The sequence below is a fragment of the Carcharodon carcharias genome, chromosome 13, assembly GCF_017639515.1.
Source record: "Carcharodon carcharias isolate sCarCar2 chromosome 13, sCarCar2.pri, whole genome shotgun sequence".
Classification (NCBI taxonomy): domain Eukaryota; kingdom Metazoa; phylum Chordata; class Chondrichthyes; order Lamniformes; family Lamnidae; genus Carcharodon; species Carcharodon carcharias.
The window spans coordinates 139,164,302-139,187,953 of NC_054479.1; the positions used below are offsets into that span (position 1 = coordinate 139,164,302).

The 23,652-nt window shown below is 44.8% G+C and overlaps 1 protein-coding gene across 1 annotated transcript in view; it reads left to right on the plus strand.

Annotated features, from left to right (window-relative positions):
- Nucleotides 1-22,029, plus strand: part of prkcq (protein kinase C, theta) — a 118,660-nt gene extending 96,631 nt beyond the window's left edge. The window contains exons 14-17 of the mRNA XM_041203272.1: nucleotides 1,718-1,856; nucleotides 8,236-8,424; nucleotides 10,963-11,091; nucleotides 19,628-22,029. Of these exons, the coding sequence (XP_041059206.1) occupies nucleotides 1,718-1,856; nucleotides 8,236-8,424; nucleotides 10,963-11,091; nucleotides 19,628-19,780 (610 nt within the window). The 3' untranslated portion in view covers nucleotides 19,781-22,029. The remainder of the gene's footprint in view (nucleotides 1-1,717; nucleotides 1,857-8,235; nucleotides 8,425-10,962; nucleotides 11,092-19,627) is intronic.
- Nucleotides 22,030-23,652: the final 1,623 nt, after the last annotated feature.

Sequence of the window (23,652 nt, forward strand, 5' to 3'; positions counted from 1 at the left end):
AGTTTAAATGTCCAATCTTTGTTATTGAATGGATGAGTGAATGGGTAGGTGGGTAGGGTGGTGCAGGGACAGGTGGGTAAGATGGGTAAGTGGTTAAGGTGGGTGAGGTAAGTGAGTAGGGTGGTGGGGCAGTGGGTATGTGGGCGAGGGGGTAGGTTGGTGATTGGGTGAGAAGGGTGGGTAGGTGGGTGGGTGGTTAGTGAGTAGGGTGAATAGGTGGGTGAGCAGAGGAGTGGGTCAGTGGGTAAGTTGGGCAGTTAGGTTAAGTTTGTCGGTGGGTAGGGTGGGTAAATGGGTCATGGACGAGGTGGGTAGTAAGTGGATAAGTGGGTAGGTGGGTCAGGGTAGTCAGGTTGGGGATGGTCAGGTGTGGTCAGCGGTTGTCATTTCGGGTCAGGGAGTAGTCGGGTCAGGTTGGGGAGTAGTCGGGTTTGGTCAGTGGGGTAGTCAGGTCAGATCAGCAACATCTGTGGAGAGAGAAACAGAGTTAACCTTTCGAGTCCAATATGGCTCTCTTCAGATCTTTGGGAGGATCTTTGGATCATGTGGTCAGGAGGGGATGTCAGCAGGGTCAAGAGGGTAGTTGCAGGGGATCATTGTGAGTGATTAAGGTTCAGTTCTGGAGTTGCCCTGATGTTGTACTAGGTTTATCTAACATTTCCTGGGTAACAATTCAGTTAAGTACTACAAAACAGTCCGAAGTCACTGACTCTGGCTCAGAGTAAGACATCCTCAGGCTATCAAATCACATCTTTGGTTGTACATCCAGTGATCCAAAAACCCAAGGATTTGGTGCACTATGTTGAATAACCACCTATACTCTAAAACCCAGAATCAACATAAGTTAAACATGAATTAACAAGCAAACTGTAATTGATTATAAATTATAAATTACACATTAAATGGCAGATACGACTAAGACAGATCTTATGGAATGGCTCAGCAGCCCACTCAGCATCAATTTTAGTTACAAATTCCTTCAAACTCTGTCTTGTTCACAAAGAATTTCAGCTTCTCTTCTAGGAGTTAGTCTGTCCCCCAGCCGACAGCAGCACACAACCAACCCGAGCTCTACAGGCGTGGTCCTCATCACAAATGGCACATATCTGCAGTAGTTCCTCAGCTCAGTCTGGATAGTGTAGATGTTTGTTTCAAGTAACCAAAACAGCTGCAGCAACTGTTTCTTTGCTTATTCTGGATCCAACCTCTATCTTTACTGCACCACTGGATTCATCATCCTTGATCGAACTCTGAGGGCTCTCTTAGTCCTTTTATATGATTTCACTCAGTTTCAGTCAGGAAGTTTTGGTCTCCATTCTCAGTTTCAGTCTCCATTTCCTTAGAAACTGGGAAGGTCAGTTTCGCTTTCCAGTTTCCCTTTTCAATTAGGATGTATCTCAAAAAATACAAGCTTTGAAACTTTGGATTCTATCACAGTGTGTTTGTATCTGTTTGCCTCTATGTGAGAAAGCATATGTATTTATATCTGTTTGAATGTTTCTACGTATCTGAGTATATATATATATATATAAATAAACAAATATATATATCTATAGGGTGAGAATCTGCATTTAATGTGTGTCTATATACCTCTATAAATGCTTTCACACAGCAGTAGATCCCATGTGTACGTATCTACATGTGTTTATGTAGTTTATGTGCGCAGATATTTATATTTTATAGCACTGAATATTTACTTCCCTAATGTTTTCTTCAGAGATCTGAAGTTGGACAATGTTCTGCTCGACAAAGATGGCCACATCAAAATTGCAGATTTTGGAATGTGTAAGGAAAACATTCATAATGATGCAAGGACAAGCACGTTCTGTGGAACCCCTGATTATATAGCTCCAGAGGTTAGTGTATCTGTTAACATTGCTATTGTGACTGCAACCAGTCGTAAATAACAAGCGGTTTATAAAGTCCTTGTGTAAGTTCAACTTTAATAACTTTGGATATGCACATGGAAGAAGCAAATTGTAAATGCAATACAATTTCTAATTAAATATTGGGAAGACTAAAGCCATTGTTTTCTATTTCCACTCCAAACTCTGATCTCTAGTTACCGTCTCTATACCTCTCCCCAGCAACAATTTGAGACCAGACTAGTCTGCTCACAATCTTGCTGTCATATTTGACCCCAAGAAGAGCTTCTTACCACATATATTCACACCATCACTTAAGACCACTTATTTCCACCTCCATACCGTCACCCAGTCTAAGCTCTTTTGCTGCTGAAACCCTTCTTCATGCCTTTGTTACCTCCAGAATTGACTTTTCCAATCACTCCCTACTTGTCTCCCACATTCTCCCCTCTGTAAATTTGAGGTTATCCAAAACTTTGCTGTCCGTGTCTTTACTCATTCCAAGTCCCGTTTTACCTATCATCCCTGTGTTCACTGACCTACTAGTCGAGCCATGTCCTGATTTTAAAATTCCCAAGTTTTCAAGTACTCTATGGCCTTATCCCTCCCTATCTCTGTAATCTCCTGCAGCCTCACAACCCTCCAAGATATCTGAAATCACCCCATTCTGGCCTCTTGAGCAACTCCGATTTTAACTGCTCCCCATTAGTGGCCTGGGCCCTAAGCTCTGGAATTCCTTTCCTACATCTCTCCACCTCTCTATCTCACTTTCCTCCTTTGAGACATTCCTTAAAACCTAACTCTTGGGGTCAAGCTTTTGGTCATTTGTCCCAGCATCTCCCTATGTGGCTCAGTGTCATATTTTTTATCATTCTCCCCTTAAAGGGCCTTGGGACATTTCATTGTGTAAAAAGGTGCTATATAAAAATAAGTTGTTGTCAAGAAAGCATAACTCCTGACGCTTTAACACAATACAGTTCAACCTTTACAAAAACAAAAATACCTGGAAAAACTCAGCAGGTCTGGCAGCATCTGTGGAGAGCAATACAGTTAATGTTTCGAGTCCGCGAAGAGTCATGCGGACTCGAAACGTTAACTGTGTTCCTCTCCGCAGATGCTGCCAGACCTGCTGAGTTTTTCCAGGTATTTTTGTTTTTGTTTTGGATTTCCAGCATCCGCAGTTTTTAGCTTTTATCTTACAGTTCAACCTTTAACCTTTTGTGATGCGCCATTCTATCCAATTTTCCAACTCATTTGAAAACATTGTCCAATTGCTCCTGAGTGATCTCTAAACATTAACACAGCATTAACAATGTTTAAAAATGAATTATGCTTTCATATTCTATTTACACTTTGTTCCAACCATGCGCACAAGCAAAGCTTTTAAAGTTTAAAGTTGTGCTCGGATTTTATAAACATTCTGTATTTTTACCAAACTTATTATGGTTTTGTCAAATAAATCAACAGATCTATTTATGGACTAGACTGCCACCAAATAAATACTGAATCACTGATGAGGTGCAGATGAGGTCAAGCAGCATTGGTAAAAGGGATTCAGTGTGACAGCTTTCAGTCAAAAATCTTTATCCGACTGTCACATCCACGAAACCTGCTCTTAATTAATGAAGGATTAAGTTATTGGTTTGTAAAGGACCACAATTTAATTAAAGACAAAAATGCTAGCCTTAACAGTTATATCTTTTGTTACAAAATATTGGCTTATGATGTAACTATTAATGCTTGAAGGCTGATTTTAAATTCAGAGTACTACACTGGAAGACCGAGTAGATAGCAGGAAACTGCTTCTAATACCTATGCCCAGAGGGTCTAATTAAAGCAATTGACATAAAAAACAGAAGTGACATGAGTGAAAACATTTTCATTCAACGAAGGGAATGCACTGCCTGATAGGATGGTGGATACAGATTCAGTAATAGCCTTTAATAGGTATAATAGGAATTGGATAAATAACTGACAGAGAAAATGATGCAGAGATATGGGAAAAGAGAGGGGGAATGGGACTAACTGGATTGCTCTTTGAAAGAACTGGCAGAGTGTTGATGGGCCAAATAGCTGTCTTCTCTGTTGTACCGTTCTATAAAGCAGTACTGCAATAGCCCATCAATCTTGTGACATCCTTGTTAAGGATCTAGTCCGGAGTGTAAAAGGGTGGAGTCCAGGTGGCAAAACAGATGTCAGTAGCATAGATGAACTTGCGTGAAGGGTGGTTGTTGGCAGGTCATTTATACAGATGTTGAACAGGTTCTCCACTTCTTCACTATTGCTGGGTCAAAGTCTTGGAACTCCTATCTAAGCCACATGGACTGCAGCATTTCAAGAAGGCAGTTCACCACCGCCTTCCCAAGGGCAATTAGGGATGGGCAATAAAAATGCTGGCCCAGCCAGCGATGCCCACATCCCATGAATACATTTTAAAAAGGTTGGGGCCAGCACTGAGCCCTGTCAGTTGGAAGCACTCTGCACAGCTTTGGGAAGATGCCAGTGTGCCACACTGTATTGTAGGCAGCTGTGAACTCCAGAAGCATTACTCTTGTCTTCAAGTTCTTCTGGAAGCCATTTTCAATATACATGGTGAGAGCCAGAACTTGATCACAGGACCTGCGTCCCTTCCGGAAAGCAGCTTGGTCAACATTAAGGACAGTCTCTACTTCCGGAGATATGCGTTGCAGAATAAGATGCTTAAAGAGCCTAAAGCAGACAGAAAGCAGCGAAGTCAGTCAATAGCTGGCCACCAATGTGAGACCTTTCCAAGTTTCGGAATAGCAATGATTTTTGCTGGAGTGAGTTTGAGCTGATGATTCTTGTGTAGAACTGAGAATTAAATGAATAATGTGCATCATAGCTGGAACCCTCTGCTCAACACCCCTTCCCTGGCTTCCTGTCCTCGCAAACATCACTCCCCCACACATCCGGAAACTAATGAAAGTCCCAAAAGCTGGTTGAAACCATTCATGCTGCACCTCACTCCCCACTTCATGATGACCTGTTCCGCCCAGCTACATCCCACCTTCCATCTCGATGCCCCATATGCAGCACCCTTCCTGAGCAAGGTCTACCAGCAGACATCCTTTGGATCAAGGAATGGGAAACACAAGAAGTCACCAACAAGTTCCTTATGCAAACCCTGTTTGTCTAATAGCAGACTTGGAACTACCACAGCGAGAGTGGTCCTTGCTAAACAGGTTCGGGATAGGCAAGGCCCCTGTGCAGCCAACCTCCACAGCTGGGGCCTTAGTACAAACCTCTAATGTACATTTGGAGAGACACAAATAATGCTGCACATTACCCTCCACAGACTAAGTACGGACTAATCACCTGAAAATCTCTAAATGAGGAAACTATTGCTTGGCTTCGGGGATTTACATTCGCTAAATAAATACCATTCTATGATTCTTTTATTAAGCAGCTCGAGTGACCCAGTAAAGGCCTTTAAAATTATGAAGGGGTTTGGTAGGATAAACATAGAGAAGTTGTTTCCATTTATGGGGTGGGTGCAAAAATAAAGGTCATAAATATAAGATAGTTGCTAATAAATCTAACAAGGAATTTGAGAAAAACTTCCTTAGAGAGTGGCAGCATCGGCGGAGAAGAAAGGAGTTGACGTTTCGAGTCCTCATGACCCTTCGACAGAACTTGTTCTGCGGAAGGGTCACGAGGACTCGAAACGTCAATTCTTTTCTTCTGCGCCGGCGCTGCCAGACCTGCTGAGTTCTTCCAGGGTAATTCTGTTTTTGTTTTGGATTTCCAGCACCCGCAGTTTTTTTGTTTTTATCCTTAGAGAGTGGTTGGAGTGCAGAACTGACTAGCCCAGGAAGTGATTCAGGGGAATAAAATTGGTGCATTTAAGGGGAAGCTAGATAAGGGGAAGGGCTTGGAAGGACAGGTTGATGAGGACAGATGAAGTCGGGTTCATTTGTAGCTTAAAAACCGACGCAAAGCGGTTTAGCCAGAATGGCCTGTTTCTGTGCTGTAAATTCCATTCAATTTCCTGTATTAAACCTTGGGCAGGTGTGCTTTCTTAATGTTATGTTAATTGTCTGCTTAAGGTTAAGGATAAACAGGTGGAGAGTATTGATTGATTAAGTACTTTGAGCACACACAAAAAGGGACTCCTGGAGAGGGAACATGTGCGGTGTCCACCGGTATACTTGAGGCCTCGGTGACTGATGGGCAACATGGGGGTACATCATCACCCCCGAGAATGATATTTTGGCTTAGTCAGTTAAGTTTCCTTTGATGTTTTGATTTTAGTTACAGTGCCCCACCAACGGCTCTTTACCTCCTTTTATCATTAGTTTGATTTATTGGTCATTTGTTTATTCATAAGAGACTATAAAAAGGGACCCACACTCCTGATCTTTGGTCACCCAGTCCGGGTGGGGGGTGGGGGGTTGGTATGTGAGGAGGGAGGAGAACTCCTTGTAAGCCTGCTCCTGGGCCTGGCCAAGGATGTCCCATCAATTGGTCCAGGCAGGGGGCAGTCGAGGGGGTCTTCTGACCCTTCTTGTCTGGCCCTTCTTCTGCGACTATGTTCGCGGCCCTGGAGAGGGAGCACGCAGTCTCAGCAGTACACTCAAGGCTTTCCTCAACCATTGGGCGCCCTGGGGCTGGAGTGCATCGTCAACTCAGGAAATTATATTTTAGTTTGATTAGTTAAGTCCCCTTTCAAAATTTGATTTTTGTTACAGTCCCCATCAATTTTTTTTTTTGTCCATTTGTTTTTTTCAGAAGTGTATAAAAAGGGACTGCTGGGACACTGTTGTTGCTAGGAGGCAGAGGTTATAATGCTGCATTCTGTGAAAAAACCTACAATCAAGAAAAGGATCTGGGTCTAGTTTCTTATTTCACCATCTAGCCAGGAGCTATTTAACATAATTGATATAGTGCTGGTTTTATGATTCACAGTTGCAAATCTTCTGCAAGAGATTTTTATGGCTGAGTATATAGCTTGCTTTTGTATATTAATGCACAGTATACACTGATGAGGACAGACCGACAGAATGTTAGGCACTCAGTACCATAACGCTTTTCAAACTGCATCACTGTTCAGCTTCCTGAACGGCTGTCGATAAATAAAAGAATTGCAGTTGAAATTGTAGTTTTATTGAGAAGTCAGAGGTTGAAAGGTAGAAGAGAAGATGGGGAGAATCAAGAAGTTGTGTTTAGGTGACACTAAATTTGGGTTCCAAAGGTGTTTCTATTGTGGGGGAGGGGGCAGAGTGGATGGACACATAATTTACTCTTAAGAAGAACCAAGTGAGGAAAGTTTGGAGGACCAACTGACCACTGTGGTATCACTAAAGCCAAGTATTGTGACCCTCACTATTATCAGGTTAGATCCTCCGAAAGGAGACGCTCAGCTAATCTTAGCGGTTTATTCACGCACGGATTGGCACTTCCCTCAGCTCAGGTTGCCAAACTGGGCAAGTTAAAGTCCGTTACCAGCAAGGATAATATTAAATATTCCTGACAGATAGAAACAGTTACTAGCATCTTTCGTTTTTTTAATCCAATTCATTTCTAGTCCTTCAGATGAGATATTAAGCTGAGACTTGGTCCTTGAAGTTCTGCAGGTGAGGGAGGAGGGGAGGTTTTGTCCATCTCCCGCTATAACTGCGGCAGGAGAAACAACAGAACTCCCTGGACCCCTGTCCTGCTGAAATGATGGTGGGAAACCAATTGACAGCCTCCCCTTCCCACCGAAGCTTGGAGTGTCAAACTTTCTGGTCCTGTTACTCAGCTGGATATTGACAAATTCCAGTACTAATCAGGGAAGAACAGGACTCCCTCCGTGTGTCCTGGCCAACATTCCTCCCTCACCCTACCAGGAACAGAATTGCTTCACCTCATTGTGGAATCTCACCATGTGTAACTCCAGCAGGGGAATCAATTCAACCTCCTGGAAAATCGCGTAAACGGCCTTTTACATTGTTCCACCAGTGTCCTGCTGAAATGATGTCAGGAAATGTGTTGTATTTCTATTACCGGTCTGTCAGTCCTTACAATTCATGTACATGGAGTACATTTGAGACATTGCTGAGTGAATTATTCCTTCTAAAGTTAGAGCATCTTAAAATAAGAACAAACTTAATATTACAAATAATTACTGTACATGTTTACATTTCACATCAAGAACAATCTTTGGCAATTTTCCCCAAAAACAGCATTAAGTGTGGAAGGGGCAGAGTCAAAGGATATGGATTGCTGGATTCTGAATTTGATGCTTCCAATTCATTCCTTACAGATTTGTCTTTCTGATACACAAGATCCTTACCGATGATATTGCCGAGAAGCATGGCGTGTACTGTAAGTTCTGACTGTACCATTCTAAATCTCTTCCACTGTGCAGATCCTACTGGGACAGAAGTATAGCATGTCAGTAGACTGGTGGTCGTTCGGAGTTCTCCTCTATGAGATGCTTATCGGTCAGTCTCCATTCCACGGCAGTGACGAGGATGAGCTCTTTCAATCTATCCGCACAGATGACCCAGTCTATCCTCGCTGGCTAAGCAAAGAAGCGAAAGACATTCTAGTCAGAGTAAGATGTTCCTTAAACATGTCTTTGTCTTTTTTAATGGTGTGAGTACTTAGTCTCCCCTATTCCCCAAATAAATCCCAATGTCAATACAGTACTAATTCCCCTTCGTTAAAAATGAATGCATACATTTTCATTTATTATTAACATCGCCATGCCCCAGCTGATTGTTCAAGATGGATTTGTCCGCACAGCCCAAGTTGCAGTGTCCCATAATTAGAGTTTTCTAAATTCCGACTAATCAGGCTGAAAAATGCAACTTGATATTTAATACATTTAATTGTATGTAGCAGGAGTAGAGATCAGTGACCAGGCAGTCTGTGTGCATGCAGTGCTGATAGTTATTTGCCTTTAATTGTATGCAGGTGGTGGGCGTTAATTGGGGATTAATTTATGCTCCTATAAATAGGAACAGGCTGAAACTATGGTTGTTAGGTAAGGAGGTGCAGGCTTGTAAAGTGTATCTCTGTAAATAAATGCTTATAAAAGTGTGTGAAGTGGCTTCAGTTCTCTCCTTCTGGATTCTGCAGCAGGACACTGAACTAACATCGAAAAAAGAAACAAAAAGAAAGATTTGCATTTAGAAAGCACTTTTCATGACCACTGGATGTCTCAAAGTTCTTTTCGGCCAATTAAGCATTTTTAGTACTTGGAAGTGTAGTCACTGTTGTAATGTAGGAAAATCAGCAGATAATTTGCACTCAGCAAGCCATCACAAACTACAATGTGATAATCACCAGGTGATCTGTTTTCGTAATATTGATCATGGGATAAATATTGGTCACGAGACTGGAAATAATTCCCCTGCTCTTCTTCAAAACAGTGTCATGGGATCCATTACATCCACCCAGGTGGGTGGATGGGGCCTCGGTTTTACATCACCTCTGAATGACAGTGCGATGCTCCCTCAGTACAACACCGGAGTGTCAGTCTCAAGCCCTGGAGTGGGACTTGAACCCAGAGCCTGGTGATTCGGAGGCGAGTGTGCTACTGACTGAACTATGGGTCTGAATTTTTTGGATGGCAGGCTCCTGCTTCTCGCCATCCAAGGAGTCAGCGGGGAACATGTCCTCGCTGACTGCAAGTGCCCCGTGACCTTTTCACACTGGGATAAGCGTTAAGTGGAAGCAGCGGGATTTCCGCCCCTCACTCCTTAGAGACTGCTCTCCAGTCCCGGCAGTGGAGGGCTGCAGTGGGCAGCGGAAGAAATGCCGGAGGATGCCTGAGACTAAGTCCGGGCGCCGGAGGCCCCGGTAAGTTCAAGGGGTTCCAGGGCAGAGAGTGTAGAGAAGGCCCGGGAGGTTCAGCGAGGGAGTTATTAGGGTCTCGGGGGAGAGGCCGGAGTGGGGAATGGAGGCCTGGAGACCACGAGACCTTAAGGGTGGGTGGGGGAGCGGCCAACTTCAGAAGGGGGGCTTCTGATGGTGGCAACTCCCACCCCTTCCCGCCCGAGATGTAAATGTTGATTTTTGGCCTACCCCCCCACCACCCCCCCCCCTCCCCCCTCCACCCCCAACGCATGTTCAATCCTCCCGCCGGCCTGGGTGGGAAACAGTCCTTATGCGGCCAATAAGGGTCTCAATTGGGGCAAGGGTGGGCTTCCCACCCAAGGGCCTGCCCACCCCGGCGTAAAATCGCTGTATGGTCATGGCCGACAGGAATCCCATCCCTTTAATTTCACACTACTCTGCCCCCACCTAAAAACCCGACAATGGGGGAGCGTAAAATTCTGGCCTTGGTCTTCATCCTAGTTTCTGTCCGTGATAGAACCAGGAATTCAGGATCAGGTCCTCTGAGCCCCCCTGTCACACGCCGAATGCTGTATATGTGCAGGTCATTGAGTGAACTCGGGATCTATGCCGACTTCAGTGCCCTTTCATGAATCGGTGTCTGCCAATAAAAACAGAATACCTGCAGCAAAGCTCTGCCCTGCTCTTTTTAGTTGTCAAACAAAGGATTTTGAACTCTACAGACCAGGACGTCCCTGGGTCCGATCTCCAGCTTGTGCTGAGTTACTTGCTTCCAGCCACGACAGCAGTTAGGGCACCATAGTTAGTGCAGGCAGCCATAGAGTGGGGTAGGGAATAATCATCCATGGCTCCTGCTTCTGATCAGCGTCTGCTGCTGGAAGGTACACGTCGGATGAGGATTGTCATGCTGCACACAGTCGAATAGCTTCCTTCCTCCTCAGTGTCCTGGTTCCCACGTGAAGCGTGGCCACTTGGGATGACACACTGAAGGGCAGAGAGCGCTGGGGATTGACCTCGGGAGCTCGGGGGAGGAGTGGACAACAGGAATATAAGATCAAAGATTTGTGCTGTAAAGTGACCTTTCTTTTTAAAAGTGGCAGCAGGTCAATTTTTTTTAAAAGAACAAATTAAGCCAGGCACCGAAGGTTTAATATTATCGAGTTTACGTTTTTATATTCGAGCAATTGTTTTTTTTCAGTAAACTCAAAGTATACAGCTGACCAAACCGATGATTGTTGAAAACCAGGTCCGTTGGCGCTAAATAAGGTGACTCTCTTTGTACCCGTTTCAGCTCTTTGTCAGAGAACCTGAGAGGAGACTCGGTATCAAAGGGAGCATCCGGCAGCACACCTTCTTCCGAGATATTAACTGGCAGGCACTGGAAAACAGAGAAGTGGAGCCACCTTTCAAACCCACAGTGGTAAGATGTTGATTTGATTTGGAGTTTGTTTTCCTTTCCCACCTGCCCAGTTTTTACATCGCGTCAAGATTTCTTGTTGAGTCATTTGCTTTTCCCCCTCCTGTGCCTGGGTAAATATCGTAGAGAGGCAAAAGAAAACACCAATATTGAAGACTCAGGTTACGAAATGTGATTCAGAAGTGTAGCCACTGTTGACCTTTTCTTGACTGAATGTATTGTACTAAACCAGCCCTCTGTGGCACTCCGCAGTTTATTCAGAAAGCCACAAGTCACTGCCTGAGCTGACCGAGAACGGAAAGCACCAGAAAATAGCTGCAACCCGGGGAATAGCAGCTCTCAATCTCCCTGCCGTTTAATCGACGGTGAAAGGTGGAATATGGACCGCTGTACTGATGCCCAGCTCACAAAAGGGAGGGGCAGGCCAATGACATATTCGGTCAGGTGTCAAAAAGGGGGGCCTATATCTTTCGAAACCCAACTAAAGTTAAGCTGCAAAAGGTTGTTATGGGGAATCAGAGGCAGTGAGCATTCTGAAGGCCAGTTAAAGCTGGGATCACAGATTTACACGCAAAGTCACTTTGCAGCTGTTGCTGCAGGCCAGAGCCGCATGTGCTAAACACCAGCAGCAACGCTACGCCTGTCGGTGTCCACAGTATGGGTTTCCAAACACGAAACCACAGACCCAGTGGCAGCTCACACGTTGGTGCTGTATCACGCAGCACGAGGCGACTTTCTCGCCATTGTTACCAATCGCCCTCTTTCACTTCCCACTTGCTTTATTGCACAGCAGCTGTTTCCTCTGTCAAGCAATTGAGGGCCCAGGTTCCACTTGTTATTCGCATTACTAGCTGGATATATCCTTTTAAATGCCAATAATCAATATTATTTATAAATGCCATTTCTTCCCTCCCCGTCACCAGCCTAGACTATGAACTGTGAGGCAGGATGAGTCTCTCATCTGAATCGCATTCAAGTGAGTGGGGACTTTTTGACCAAAACTATGACCTTGTTCTGGTGTAGGTGCCTGGTGAAGGTGGGATAACTCTGCCTGCAGCGGTGTAGGTGCCTGTTGAAGGTGGGATAACCCTGCCTGCAGCGCTGTAGGTGCCTATTGAAGGTGGGATAATCCTGCCTGCAACGATGTAGGTGCCTGTTGAAGGTGGGATAACTCTGCCTGCAGCGGTGTAGGTGCCTGTTGTAGGTGGGATAATCCTGCCTGCAGCGGTGTAGGTGCCTGTTGAAGGTGGGATAACCCTGCCTGCAGCGGTGTAGGTGCCTGTTGAAGGTGGGATAACTCTGCCTGCAGCGGTGTAGGTGCCTGTTGAAGGTGGGATAACCCTGCCTGCAGCAGTGTAGGTGCCTGTTGAAGGTGGGATAACTCTGCCTGCAGCGGTGTAGGTGCCTGTTGAAGGTGGGATAACTCTGCCTGCAGCAGTGTAGGTGCCTGTTGAAGGTGGGATAACTCTGCCTGCAGCGGTGCAGTGGTGTTGTCACTGGACTAGTAATCCAGGTACCCAGGATAATGCTCTGAGGACCCAGGTTCGAATTCCACATGGCAGTGGTGTAATTTAAATTCAATAAAAAAATCTGGGATTAAAAGTCTAATGATGACCATGAGACCATTGTCAATTGTCATTAAAAACCCATCTGGTTCACTAATGTCCTTTAGGAAAGGAAATCTGCCACTTTTACCTGGTCTGGTCTTTATGTGACTCCGGGCCTACAGCAATGCGGTTGACTCTGAAATGGTCAAACATTCAGTTCTCAAGGGCAATAAATGCTGGCCCAGCCAGTGATGCCTGCATCCCAAGAATGAGTTAGAAAAATATTCAAGATTGACCTGATGTGACCTGGCTAAACTTTAGCATCCTGACCCTCGACTGGTTGCATAAGTAATGTTTGGGCATTAGCTTTCAGCCAATTGGAGACAAATGACCCATGGCTCATCAGCATCACCCTGCTCAACACCCACACACACACCACTCCCCCCCCGCCACCCACCCATTCCCCCACCCCATCTCTGAACTACCAGAAGGCACAGGAAAAGAGTGTCAGAGATGTTTTAAGGTTAAAAAGTGAAAGTTGAAATGAGAACAGCACTAACAGACACTGAGGGTAAAGGAGAGAAAGGCCAGATGAACAGAAATGATCAAAATGTTTTCAATGTTGGTTATCTGAGATATCTAAAAATTTCTCCTGAGATCCAAGCAGCTTCGAGTTCAGTGTCTCTTCCAGTGGTGCAGATTGTGAGTTGAAAATCCAAAAAGAAATCTGCCCAATGAGACCGGATTTTCTTTGGGTCCATCAGTAGTCCAAACGTCAGAAGAGGGAGGATACCTACATCTGAGCTATGCAGTCACCTCACACGTTTTATCTCCCAGTTTATACGGACTTCTCCCTTCCAGTCCTTTGAAAGTCAAGCAACTGGCTGTTAGCTACAAATAGAAATAGAGTAAAGAGCAGGATGTTGAAAGATTTCGGTGATATTTAGAAGGGACAAGTCATGGCAAATATACCAGAGTGATGAAGTGATCTTGAAAGGCTGAAAAATCAAAGTGTCCATTTTACTGAGAACATAAAAAACATCCATTAGTCCATTTCTTCAGTTTGAGCTGTTACTGAATATGCATCAACCTCTTGAAAACAGCTTAACATTTTTTACAATTATGGTTAAAATTATTGTATTGTATTTCCTTAAAATATCATTTCTGTTACTGTATTCACAAGTTGGTTATTTGTTCTTGATCTTTAAGCTGACCTTATCTAAAGATATCCAAACTTGGATCTCCCTCCCCCTGCCCCCACCCACCCACCACCCCCCCATCCATCCACCCACACCCCATCCACGCCCCCCATCCACCCACCTCCCCATCCATCCACCCACCCCCCCATCCATCCACCCCCCCACCCACTGCCCCCATCCACCCCCATCCAACCACCCCCCCATCCATCCACCCACCACCCCATCCATCCACCCACCGCCCCCATCCATCCACCCCCCCACCCACTGCCCCCATCCACCCCCATCCAACCACCCCCCCATCCATCCAACCACCCCCCCATCCATCCAACCACCCCTCCATCCATCCACCCACACCCCCCAATCCATCCACCCACACCCCCCCATCCATCCACCCACCGCCCCCATCCATCCACCCCCCCACCCACTGCCCCCATCCACCCCCATCCAACCACCCCCCCATCCATCCACACCCCCACCCACTGCCCCCATCCACCCCCCATCTAACCACCCCCCCCATCCATCCACCCACACCCCCCATCCACCCACCCCCCCACCCACTGCCCCCATCAACCCCCATCCAACCACCCCCCCATCCATCCAACCACCCCCCCATCCATCCAACCACCCCCCCCAATCCATCCAACCACCCCCCCATCCATCCTCCCACCCCCCCATCCACCCACTCCCCCACCCACCGCCCCCATCCACCCACCCCCCTACCCACTGCCCCCATCCATCCACCCACCCCCCCATCCACCCACCCCCCCACCCACTGCCCCCATCCACCCCCCATCTAACCACCCCCCCATCCATCCACCCACCGCACCCATCCACCCACCCCCCTACCCACTGCCCCCATCCACCCCCATCCAACCACCCCCCCATCCATCCAACCACCCCCCCATCCATCCACCCCCCCACCCACTGCCCCCATCCACCCCCCCATCTAACCACCCCCCCATCCATCCACCCACCCCCCCCATCCACCCACCCCCCCACCCACTGCCCCTATCGACCCCCATCCAACCGCCCCCCCATCCATCCAACCACCCCCCCCAATCCATCCAACCACCCCCCCATTCATCCACCAACCCCCCCATCCACCCACTCCCCCACCCACCGCCCCCATCCACCCCCCATCCAACCACCCCCCCCATCCAACCACCCCCCCATCCAACCACCCCCCCATCCAACCACCCCCCCATCCAACCACCCCCCCATCCATCCACCCACCCCCCCATCCACCCACTCCCCCACCCACCGCCCCCATCCACCCCCCATCCACCCATCCCCCCATCCATCCACCCACCCCCCCATTTACCCACCCCCCCATCCACCCATCCCCCATCCATCTACCCATCCCCCCATCTATCCACCCACCCCCCCATCCATCCACCCACCCCCCCCATCCATCCACCCACCCCCCATTTACCCACCCCCTCATCCACCCACCCCCCCATCTATCCACCCACCCCCCCATCTATCCACCCACCCCCCCATCTATCCACCCACCCCCCCATCCATCCACCCACCCCCCATTTACCCACGCCCCCATCCCCCCATCCATCTACCCATCCCCCCCATCCATCCACCCACCCCCCCATCCATCCACCCACCCCCACCATTTACCCACCCCCACCATCCACCCACCCCTCCCATCCATCCACCCACCACCCTCATCCACCCCTCATCCAACCCCAAGCCACCCACGCCCCCATCCACCCACCCCACCCCCATCCACCCACCCCGCCCCCCATTCACCCACCCATCCCCCCATCCCACCTCCTGCAAGTTTGCAAACATTCTCCAAATCACCAGATTACTGGAACTCCTAGATAGAAAGCTCTGCATCCCTGGGACCAAGAAGAACTTTGAAATCCAAAGTACCTTCTCGATTTTCCGCCCACTGACTGTGTGCGGTGTATTTCCATGCTGAAAGTTCCCAAGACTAGTCAAAAAAAAAGTCTCCTCAAACCTATCAGTGCAGGCCCGTGAAACAAATAAATTACACTTAACAACTGATACTTAGACTTTCCTGGAGAGTTTTGAAAGGGCATATAAGGAACGAATATTACTTGTGACTGAGTAGTCAGTAATGAGGGGTCATCAACTTAAAATTGTTCCAGTGAGAGTGCGAGGAGAAAGATTAGGAGAAGCTTAAGCAGGGGGGCTTTTGAAGCCAGGTGGTCTTTTCCACAGAGGCTACTTGAAGCAGAAACAACTGCATACTAATTTACATCTGTCTGTCAAACATCCCTCCGTCCAACTTTTAAATACAAATATTCTCTAATTGCACTTGTGCAGGCGAGTGCCCCTTATTATTGTGACCAGGTTTTCTGTTGCCGCAAGAAACAAAGGCATTTCTCTGGTCGGTTGGTTGTATTTGTTTTTTTTTAGCTTATGCTCACTGAGACTTGTTCTGTTTTATCTCTTTCTACAAATGCATTTCTTTGGCAATGTTTAAGTCTCCGTGAAAATTGAAAAAGTTCCGCAGTTGGAGGTTCATGCTGAGCCTGATGTACCTGAATGATTGTTAAAATTTAGCATTTCGACTCACTTAAGACTCTTTGTTCTTTCATGGGGTGTGGGCATCGCTGGCGAGACCAGCATTCTTTGCCAATTCCTAATTGCCCTTCAAATGAGGTAGTCAACCACATTGCTGTGGATGTGGAGTTGCATGTAGGCCAGACCAGGTAAGGATGGCAGATTTCATTCCCTCAAGGGCATTAGTAAACCAAATGGGTTTTTACAACAGTCAATGATGGTTTCATGGTCACACCATTAAACTAGCTTTCAATTCCAGATTTATTAATTGAATCTAAATTCCACCAGCCACCATACTGGAATTCAAACCCATGTCCCCAGGGCATTAGCCTGGCATCTGGATTACTGGCTCAGTGACGGTACCACTACGCTACCAACTCCCTGTCTCAAGGATGAACTGTACTGGATTGGGTTTGATGTTTCCTTAGTCTCTGATTGCTTCCATTGACCAATGCCCATTTGGAGGTTGGCTGTGTTCTGATTGGATTGGCAGTTCTGTTTGACTTCGGCAAAGTGGGCACAGGTCTGGGCACCAGTTCTGTTGCAACAGAGGAAACGCTTGTCGATTAAACCAATGCCTTGTCTCTCATGTGGATGTAAAGATTCCAGGCACTGCTGAAAGAAGAGCAGGAGTGATCTCGCCCACCCCCCCCCCCCCCCCCCCCCCCAGTGTCCTGGTCAACATTTAGTCCCTCAAACAACGTCACCAAAAAATTAATTACCAGGTCAATCATCTCATTGCTGGAAAGTCCACTGGCCAACCAATCAGCGCTCTTTTCTCATATAGTATAAATACATCGTTCCCTGACATTGGTTTTTTTTCTTGCATATTGTCCTGATGAGTGCAAGATGAAAAGCTTCGACAAATAAGTATCTCTTGTTTCAGCAATACTCAAATTCTGTACTACCAAACGACCATCTCATTGCTGCTTGTGGGAGCTTGCTGTGCGCAGATTGGCTGCTGCAATTCCTTACATTACAACAGTGGCTACGCCGCATATAATTGGCTGGAAGGTGCTTTATCGATGCAAGTTCTTCCCTCCTCTGTGATTACAAATGTGCAGACTGGTTAAAAGAACAAGCTAGAATGGTCCCTGCTGAGTTCGTGCTCCTTAGCGTGCATTGGCTATTTTCAGGATCCTAATGGTGAACTGTGGCCAAAGGTTGTATGGGCTGACCAGTTTTTTAAATTTTGCAAATTGTGAAGCTGAAGCAAATGCCGGTGTGACTTTATTACCTTATGCAGGATAAACCCTGAAAATATTAAAGTGAAACACCAAACTTTAACGCAGATTATATTAGCAAATCAGTGGTGGAATGATGATACCACTTTAAGCTTATTTGAGCTAGAAAATCCTAGAAAAACACTTATCCCACAGACATGCTTATGTGACCATTGTGAGAAAAATGTAACACATGGAGGAATCTCCAGCCAGAAGTAAGACATTATAATGTAACATTCAATGAAATAATGAAACCTTACTCCAAATTAGGATGAATGGGAGACACCGTGTTACACTGCTGTTTTTAATGCTATTATTTAAATCATTTTTGAGTGGGAATTTATGTTCATTAAGAATGTTTGCACTGGGGGTTTATGTCACCTCAAACATTCCTCGGTCACACCTAACACAGGCCAGACACAGAATCAAGTTCCATCTTTTATTTTACTGAAAGGTTGGAAAAGTGAGTAAGAGAACTTGTGTAAAAGATGTGATATCCAGTTTAGATTACAAGGTGGGGGGGGTGGTTCCTATTGTAACACTCCTGTCTTATGCCATCATTTAGCATAATTTTGAACAGTATTGACACACTCCTGAAAAGTGACTCATGTCACTTACAGAAGCAATCTAAAGCAGCCCCAAAACTTCCAACAACTATGACTATTCCTTGTTTAGCACTCCCAATGCGTTCTTAAAAGAGAAACGACAAGTTAAACAAAAATCACTTTCCCACAAGAAAGCATGTAATTAGGGTTTGGTTATGTTCCTGACCTGTAATTTCTACATTAAAAACCTATTGGCTGCCTAACCAAAATGGCCCAAAAATCCTCTCTTCCTGCTTACTACTACAGTTTCTACTTACCTCCCATCTCCCACTCACCGGCCCTCTCGCTGCCCTTCTCGCTGCTTTCCTCTCACCGGCCCTCTCCAAAGCCCTCGCTCAAAATGAGTGTTCAGGAGAAGGGCGATGAGTGAGGCAGTGAGCAGGAAGCAGCTGGGGGTCAGGAGAGAGAAGCTGCAAGCGAAGCGGTAAGAAATATTTTTTTAAAAACAGGCAGTTTGTGCAGTTATAATGTACATCTTAGCACATGCACAGTAACTGTACTAAAATGAAAGCGAAGATCAAGACTGGCAGCGCTATTCAAGTAAATCCCCTCATTCATAAAACGTGCTAAAACAAAAACACATCTGTGAGGACATGCCTTAAATGCAGGGTATTTGTATTGTATTTGTGCAATGGATTTTGAGTCTTGAAAAATGATCCAATTGTAATGCAAAATACAAATGCAGTTTTCTTTCATTGTAGTGATCAGTACAATAATGTCACATTGAGCCTCATTTCTGCTGTTTTGCTGTAATTGTCAGTTGTGTCTTAGCACTGGACTCCAAAATGACACTGGCCTTTCTCTTCAAGATCGACCACAGCAGTGGCACTGGCTGTTAAGGAGCAAGTCATGGTAGCAGTACCTATTCATTCCCTCTGACACATTGGCCCCTGATAGAATAGCCAATGATGTAACTATATCAAAAAAAAAATGTTTATTGGAAAGTCATTTCCACCACATTCTGGGGCAATAAATGATGATGGACACTTTATGAGGCAGAGAAGTCAATTAGTTGGCTGGAAACAAAATTAATCCCAATTACCTACCGTCAGCAAACTCTCATATCTGGTCCATTTTCCCTGTTCGTAAACAAAGGCATGAACTATGAGAGAATATGGGTAGAACAGTTTAAGTTTCATTATTGTACACTAAGGTGGTAAAAATATAAAGCAGATTGCTGGGAAGCAGTGAAGACAAATAATGTTATTAATTCAGGAGGGAGCTGGATAGTCACTTGCATAAGAGGATGGACCAGATGCATGGTACAAATGCATAGTATAGGTACATGGTATAGATGGCTGGCAATGGTCTGTTCAAAAATCCCATACCTTCCTATCTTCTTAATTAGAATACCTCATGTAATCATTATTGCTGACTGAGCTGTCTGATTCTCAAATGCTTTAATTATTTTTACTTAACAGAAATCGACAAGTGACTGCAGCAACTTTGACAAAGAATTCTTGAATGAGAAACCCAGGCTGTCCTGTGCAGACAGGACCCTCATCAACAGCATGGACCAAAACATGTTCAACAACTTCTCATTCACTAACCCCAAAATGGAGAGAATACTTTGATGAAGACCAAATGACTGTTGTAAAATATCTTACCTCTGTAGCACTGAAGAGTTCAACGCTTTGCATTCACCTGTGATGACAACCTGGTGATCGTTAAATTCTATGTTAAACATGTGGCATGAAAAATATCTTGTCATGTAAGTTACATAAGCCAGAATGCTCCTGGATACCCATGTTGAAAGTCATTATGCAAGAACATCCATAGCATCCGAGAAAAGATCCTAAGTTTATTTGGACTAGAAGGACGAGGCAGATGTGCCTAAACTTGATGTCTATAATCTTTGAGCACAATCACTGAAACACTGAGACCAACATTGCATGTGGAAACATTTAGTTTTTGATTAAGTGTTTTTAAAAGTATTCATTTTCATGCAAATCATTATGGAGCAAGAATGCAAATAACTGCTGTTTCTTGGAAAGTATTTTGTTCTTCAATTGTGTGCATGTGATGACACTTCATACTCAAGTACTGTAAGGGTTTGCAGCGAACTGGTGCAGAGCTGATGGAAAGGAGAATTCACAAACTCGTTCCTGTCCAAACTAACGACCCAAACAGCAAAGCACACACATTTCTCTGACAAACTGCAGAATTATTTAATAACTGTCATTTTCTGCAAGACAGACCACTGTAATGGTGGAATTGCTGGCTAATTTAAACCAAGAAGACCAAACTTTGGGTGAATTCCACCCATCCCCCCACGACCAGTAAATCACACTGTTGCTTTTCCAATGGGAGTGTTCATTCTTTAGCATCGATCCACACGGTGAGCAATCTTAAATCGTGGCTTGACTTACAAAGCCAAGTGAAGAAAATGGAACAAAGTGTTCAACAAAGTGGCAAAATTTTAGTATCTTCTTCGCTATTGCATGACTGAAGTATCAGAAGCTGTTGAAATTTGGCTTTCTTTATCTCATCATTGTGCGCCAGGAAAGTGATCTATGTACAAGTTTTTCTTCCATCGTTGAGATTGGCAGATGAACACTGTCACAGCTCGTCACGATGGTTTCACATTCAGTATGAGCCTGATGAGACCAATAACTATGTGACTGGAAGAAGATACAAACTTTTTTTTTAACCAAGCCATATGACTGTGCAGTTGGTTTTGGACAGAACCAACATGCTTCCATGAACTTTGGAAAAGCGGTTGAAATGTGTCAGGAACATCAATGGTGTGATATTGGCAGCAGATCTCCAAAACTGTCGGACAATTCAGATCAATCATGCACTGGAAACGTGGAAAATAAGCAGGACTGGAACTGAACACCACAAGGAAACTTGCACATACTGGCCTGTGTGTTATCTTTAAAGCAGGGATGAAATGTATGGACATTTGTAGAGGTTCTACTCTTTGGGAGTTTAGGCGGGACATCCCAATAAAAAGGGGCATGGACTGTTGTTCAGTCAACTATTTTCACATCAACCTAATATAACTCCAAGTAATTAGTTAGGTTGTGATCTCACTTGAAACCTGCAACCTTTCTCTGTTGTAACTATTTCTACCTTATTTAATCAATACTACTCTTGTTATTTTGTCTCTGAATTTTCGCCTAAGCTCCAATACAATGTTATCCAACATCCTTCATTCTTGTTGCATCCTCACGCTGGTAAAGTCAGGTTCTAATACATTCTAAATCAATCTTTCCCAAGGCCTCAACATAATGAAAGCCCTTATTTCCCTCAGTCTTTCCTTCCTCTTTATATCTCTAAACTAACAACTTGCTTAGCCTTGTCTCCTGTTCTCTTCTTCTCAATATTACTGTTGTCCTGCACTTTTGGGCTTTGAAGAAAAAATGAGTAGTATTTTCAAGTGGCATTACTTCATTACGAATGGTACCAGACACTGCTATTATCTTAGAAGCTACCTGAGTAGAGACATTACTATTACTTTAGTTTGTAACTGAATGCACTGAGTATTTTTATTACTGTGAAGGCAAGTTTGCATTATCCATTAACCTCTAAATGCTTACATTAACACTGTAATCCTCATAATTACTTTCCGCACCCTTGAAGTTTGTTACTCAAATACTTTGCTCACCCAAATGCTTTTGAAGCAGAATGAGTTTAGACATTCTATCATTTTATTGTGTAGGTCGAGATTTAATGCTGCTTCTTTACGTGTGGGAACTGCCCTTTGTTCACTGGCCTTGGCTCCATGAACGTCAGGATCTAACTGTGAAGTGTAGAAATCAAGACCCTTTGTAAGCAAAATCTTGACCTCAGCTACAACAGTGTAAAACAACAGAGCAAGGCCAAGGTTGGGGGGGGGGTTGGGGTGGGAGTGCATTCTGCTACAAACTTCTGCCAATATTGAGTGACAACGGGATCAATCTTAGCTGCAATGAGTTACTGTGATCTGGAATGCACAGCCTCAAAGGGCAGTGAAAGCAGATTCAGTAGCAGCTTTCAAAAGGGAGCTGGATAAATATTTGAAAATGAAAAAATTTGCAGGGCTATAAGGAAGGGGTGGGGAATCAGGACTAATTAGATAGCTCTTTCAAAGAGCCAGAACTGGAAGGATGAGGCCAATGGCCTGCTACGTAGTATGATTCGATGATGCCCTTCCTAACCCCAAATCAAATCAGCTGCTGACAATAGACACGATATTGGAAGGAGAGTCAGGTCTTAATATTTCACAACTTGGAGGGAGAAAACTGGAAAATGAAAAGAAAAGGCATAAAAACCTAATATTTATGTTTGACTGACTTGGATATTTTAATGATAAACTATGCATCATAATATTGTGTGGGTTACAGATTTAAGAGGCTGCAAACCCTTCACCCCCAACCCCAAAAACTGAATTTCCTTCAACTTTAGAAATTAATGCAATGCCTTCTGAATGCCAATATTTTTTATTTCTGTTTACACAAAAATTAAATTGAGGTGCAATCCATAACATTTTCTACCGATAAGATATTCTGTGAATCAAGTTGAGGTAAAATTGATTTGGTTTGACAGGAATCGCAGCAGATCATGAAACGTTTGAAGTGATGTACTGATGAAAAAGTAACAAAGGAGATTGTTGGACTGAATGTTTCTGTGCTGTCTCATCTGGCCAGTGAACAAGAGATAAAAGAATTCCAGTGGATTATGCATTATATTAAGGGGTTCATAGTGTCTCTTTTTAAATATATGGGGTCTCTACTTGAAATGGGCAGCAGTTAGTGCACCTGCTGTCGTTGCCTTTGTCAAAGTACATGTGATGTGCAATGTAGTATTGTACAAATTCTGAGGTATTGGAAGATAGTGTGCTAATTCAAAATTTTGACGAGTACATTGGTTTAGGGGATATTTTGGTTGGGTTCATGAAACATTGATGTTCAAGCCTGGAGGCATTCAAGATGGAAATTTTCTACACCTGTGGGCACCACAGTCAAAGTTAAACATTAAGATATGGCGGAATCTAGGTTCAGAGTAAGGTATAACAGTCTCCTTAGTCTCTGGAGGCTGAGGAAGGGCAGGGCTTTGCATAAAGCTGGAAGACTCTGCTCACTGCTGACTGTAATATCCTAACTCATATAAGTTTCAGCAATTTCAATTAGTTTGTAGCAGGATAAAAGTCCAGAACATAAAGCTACCTATATTTTGGCACACACTTGGCATTAAATTCTGCGTCTGGCCTGATCTGTTTCTTGGCCTGTGAGTACTTGCTGCAGATGCTAGGTGCCAATAGGAGAAAAATGTTCCCAATCTCCAGTGCTGACATCTTGCATGTCCGCGACATGCACCTAAGTTCATCCCAATAACAAAATAAGTGAATAGATGTTGAACGTTAACATGAAAATCGCAAAATGTCAGTGTATAATTACCTCATTAATCTACTTGTAAAATAAAATCACGTTGAATAATGATGCAGGTGCCTATCTTTTCCTGA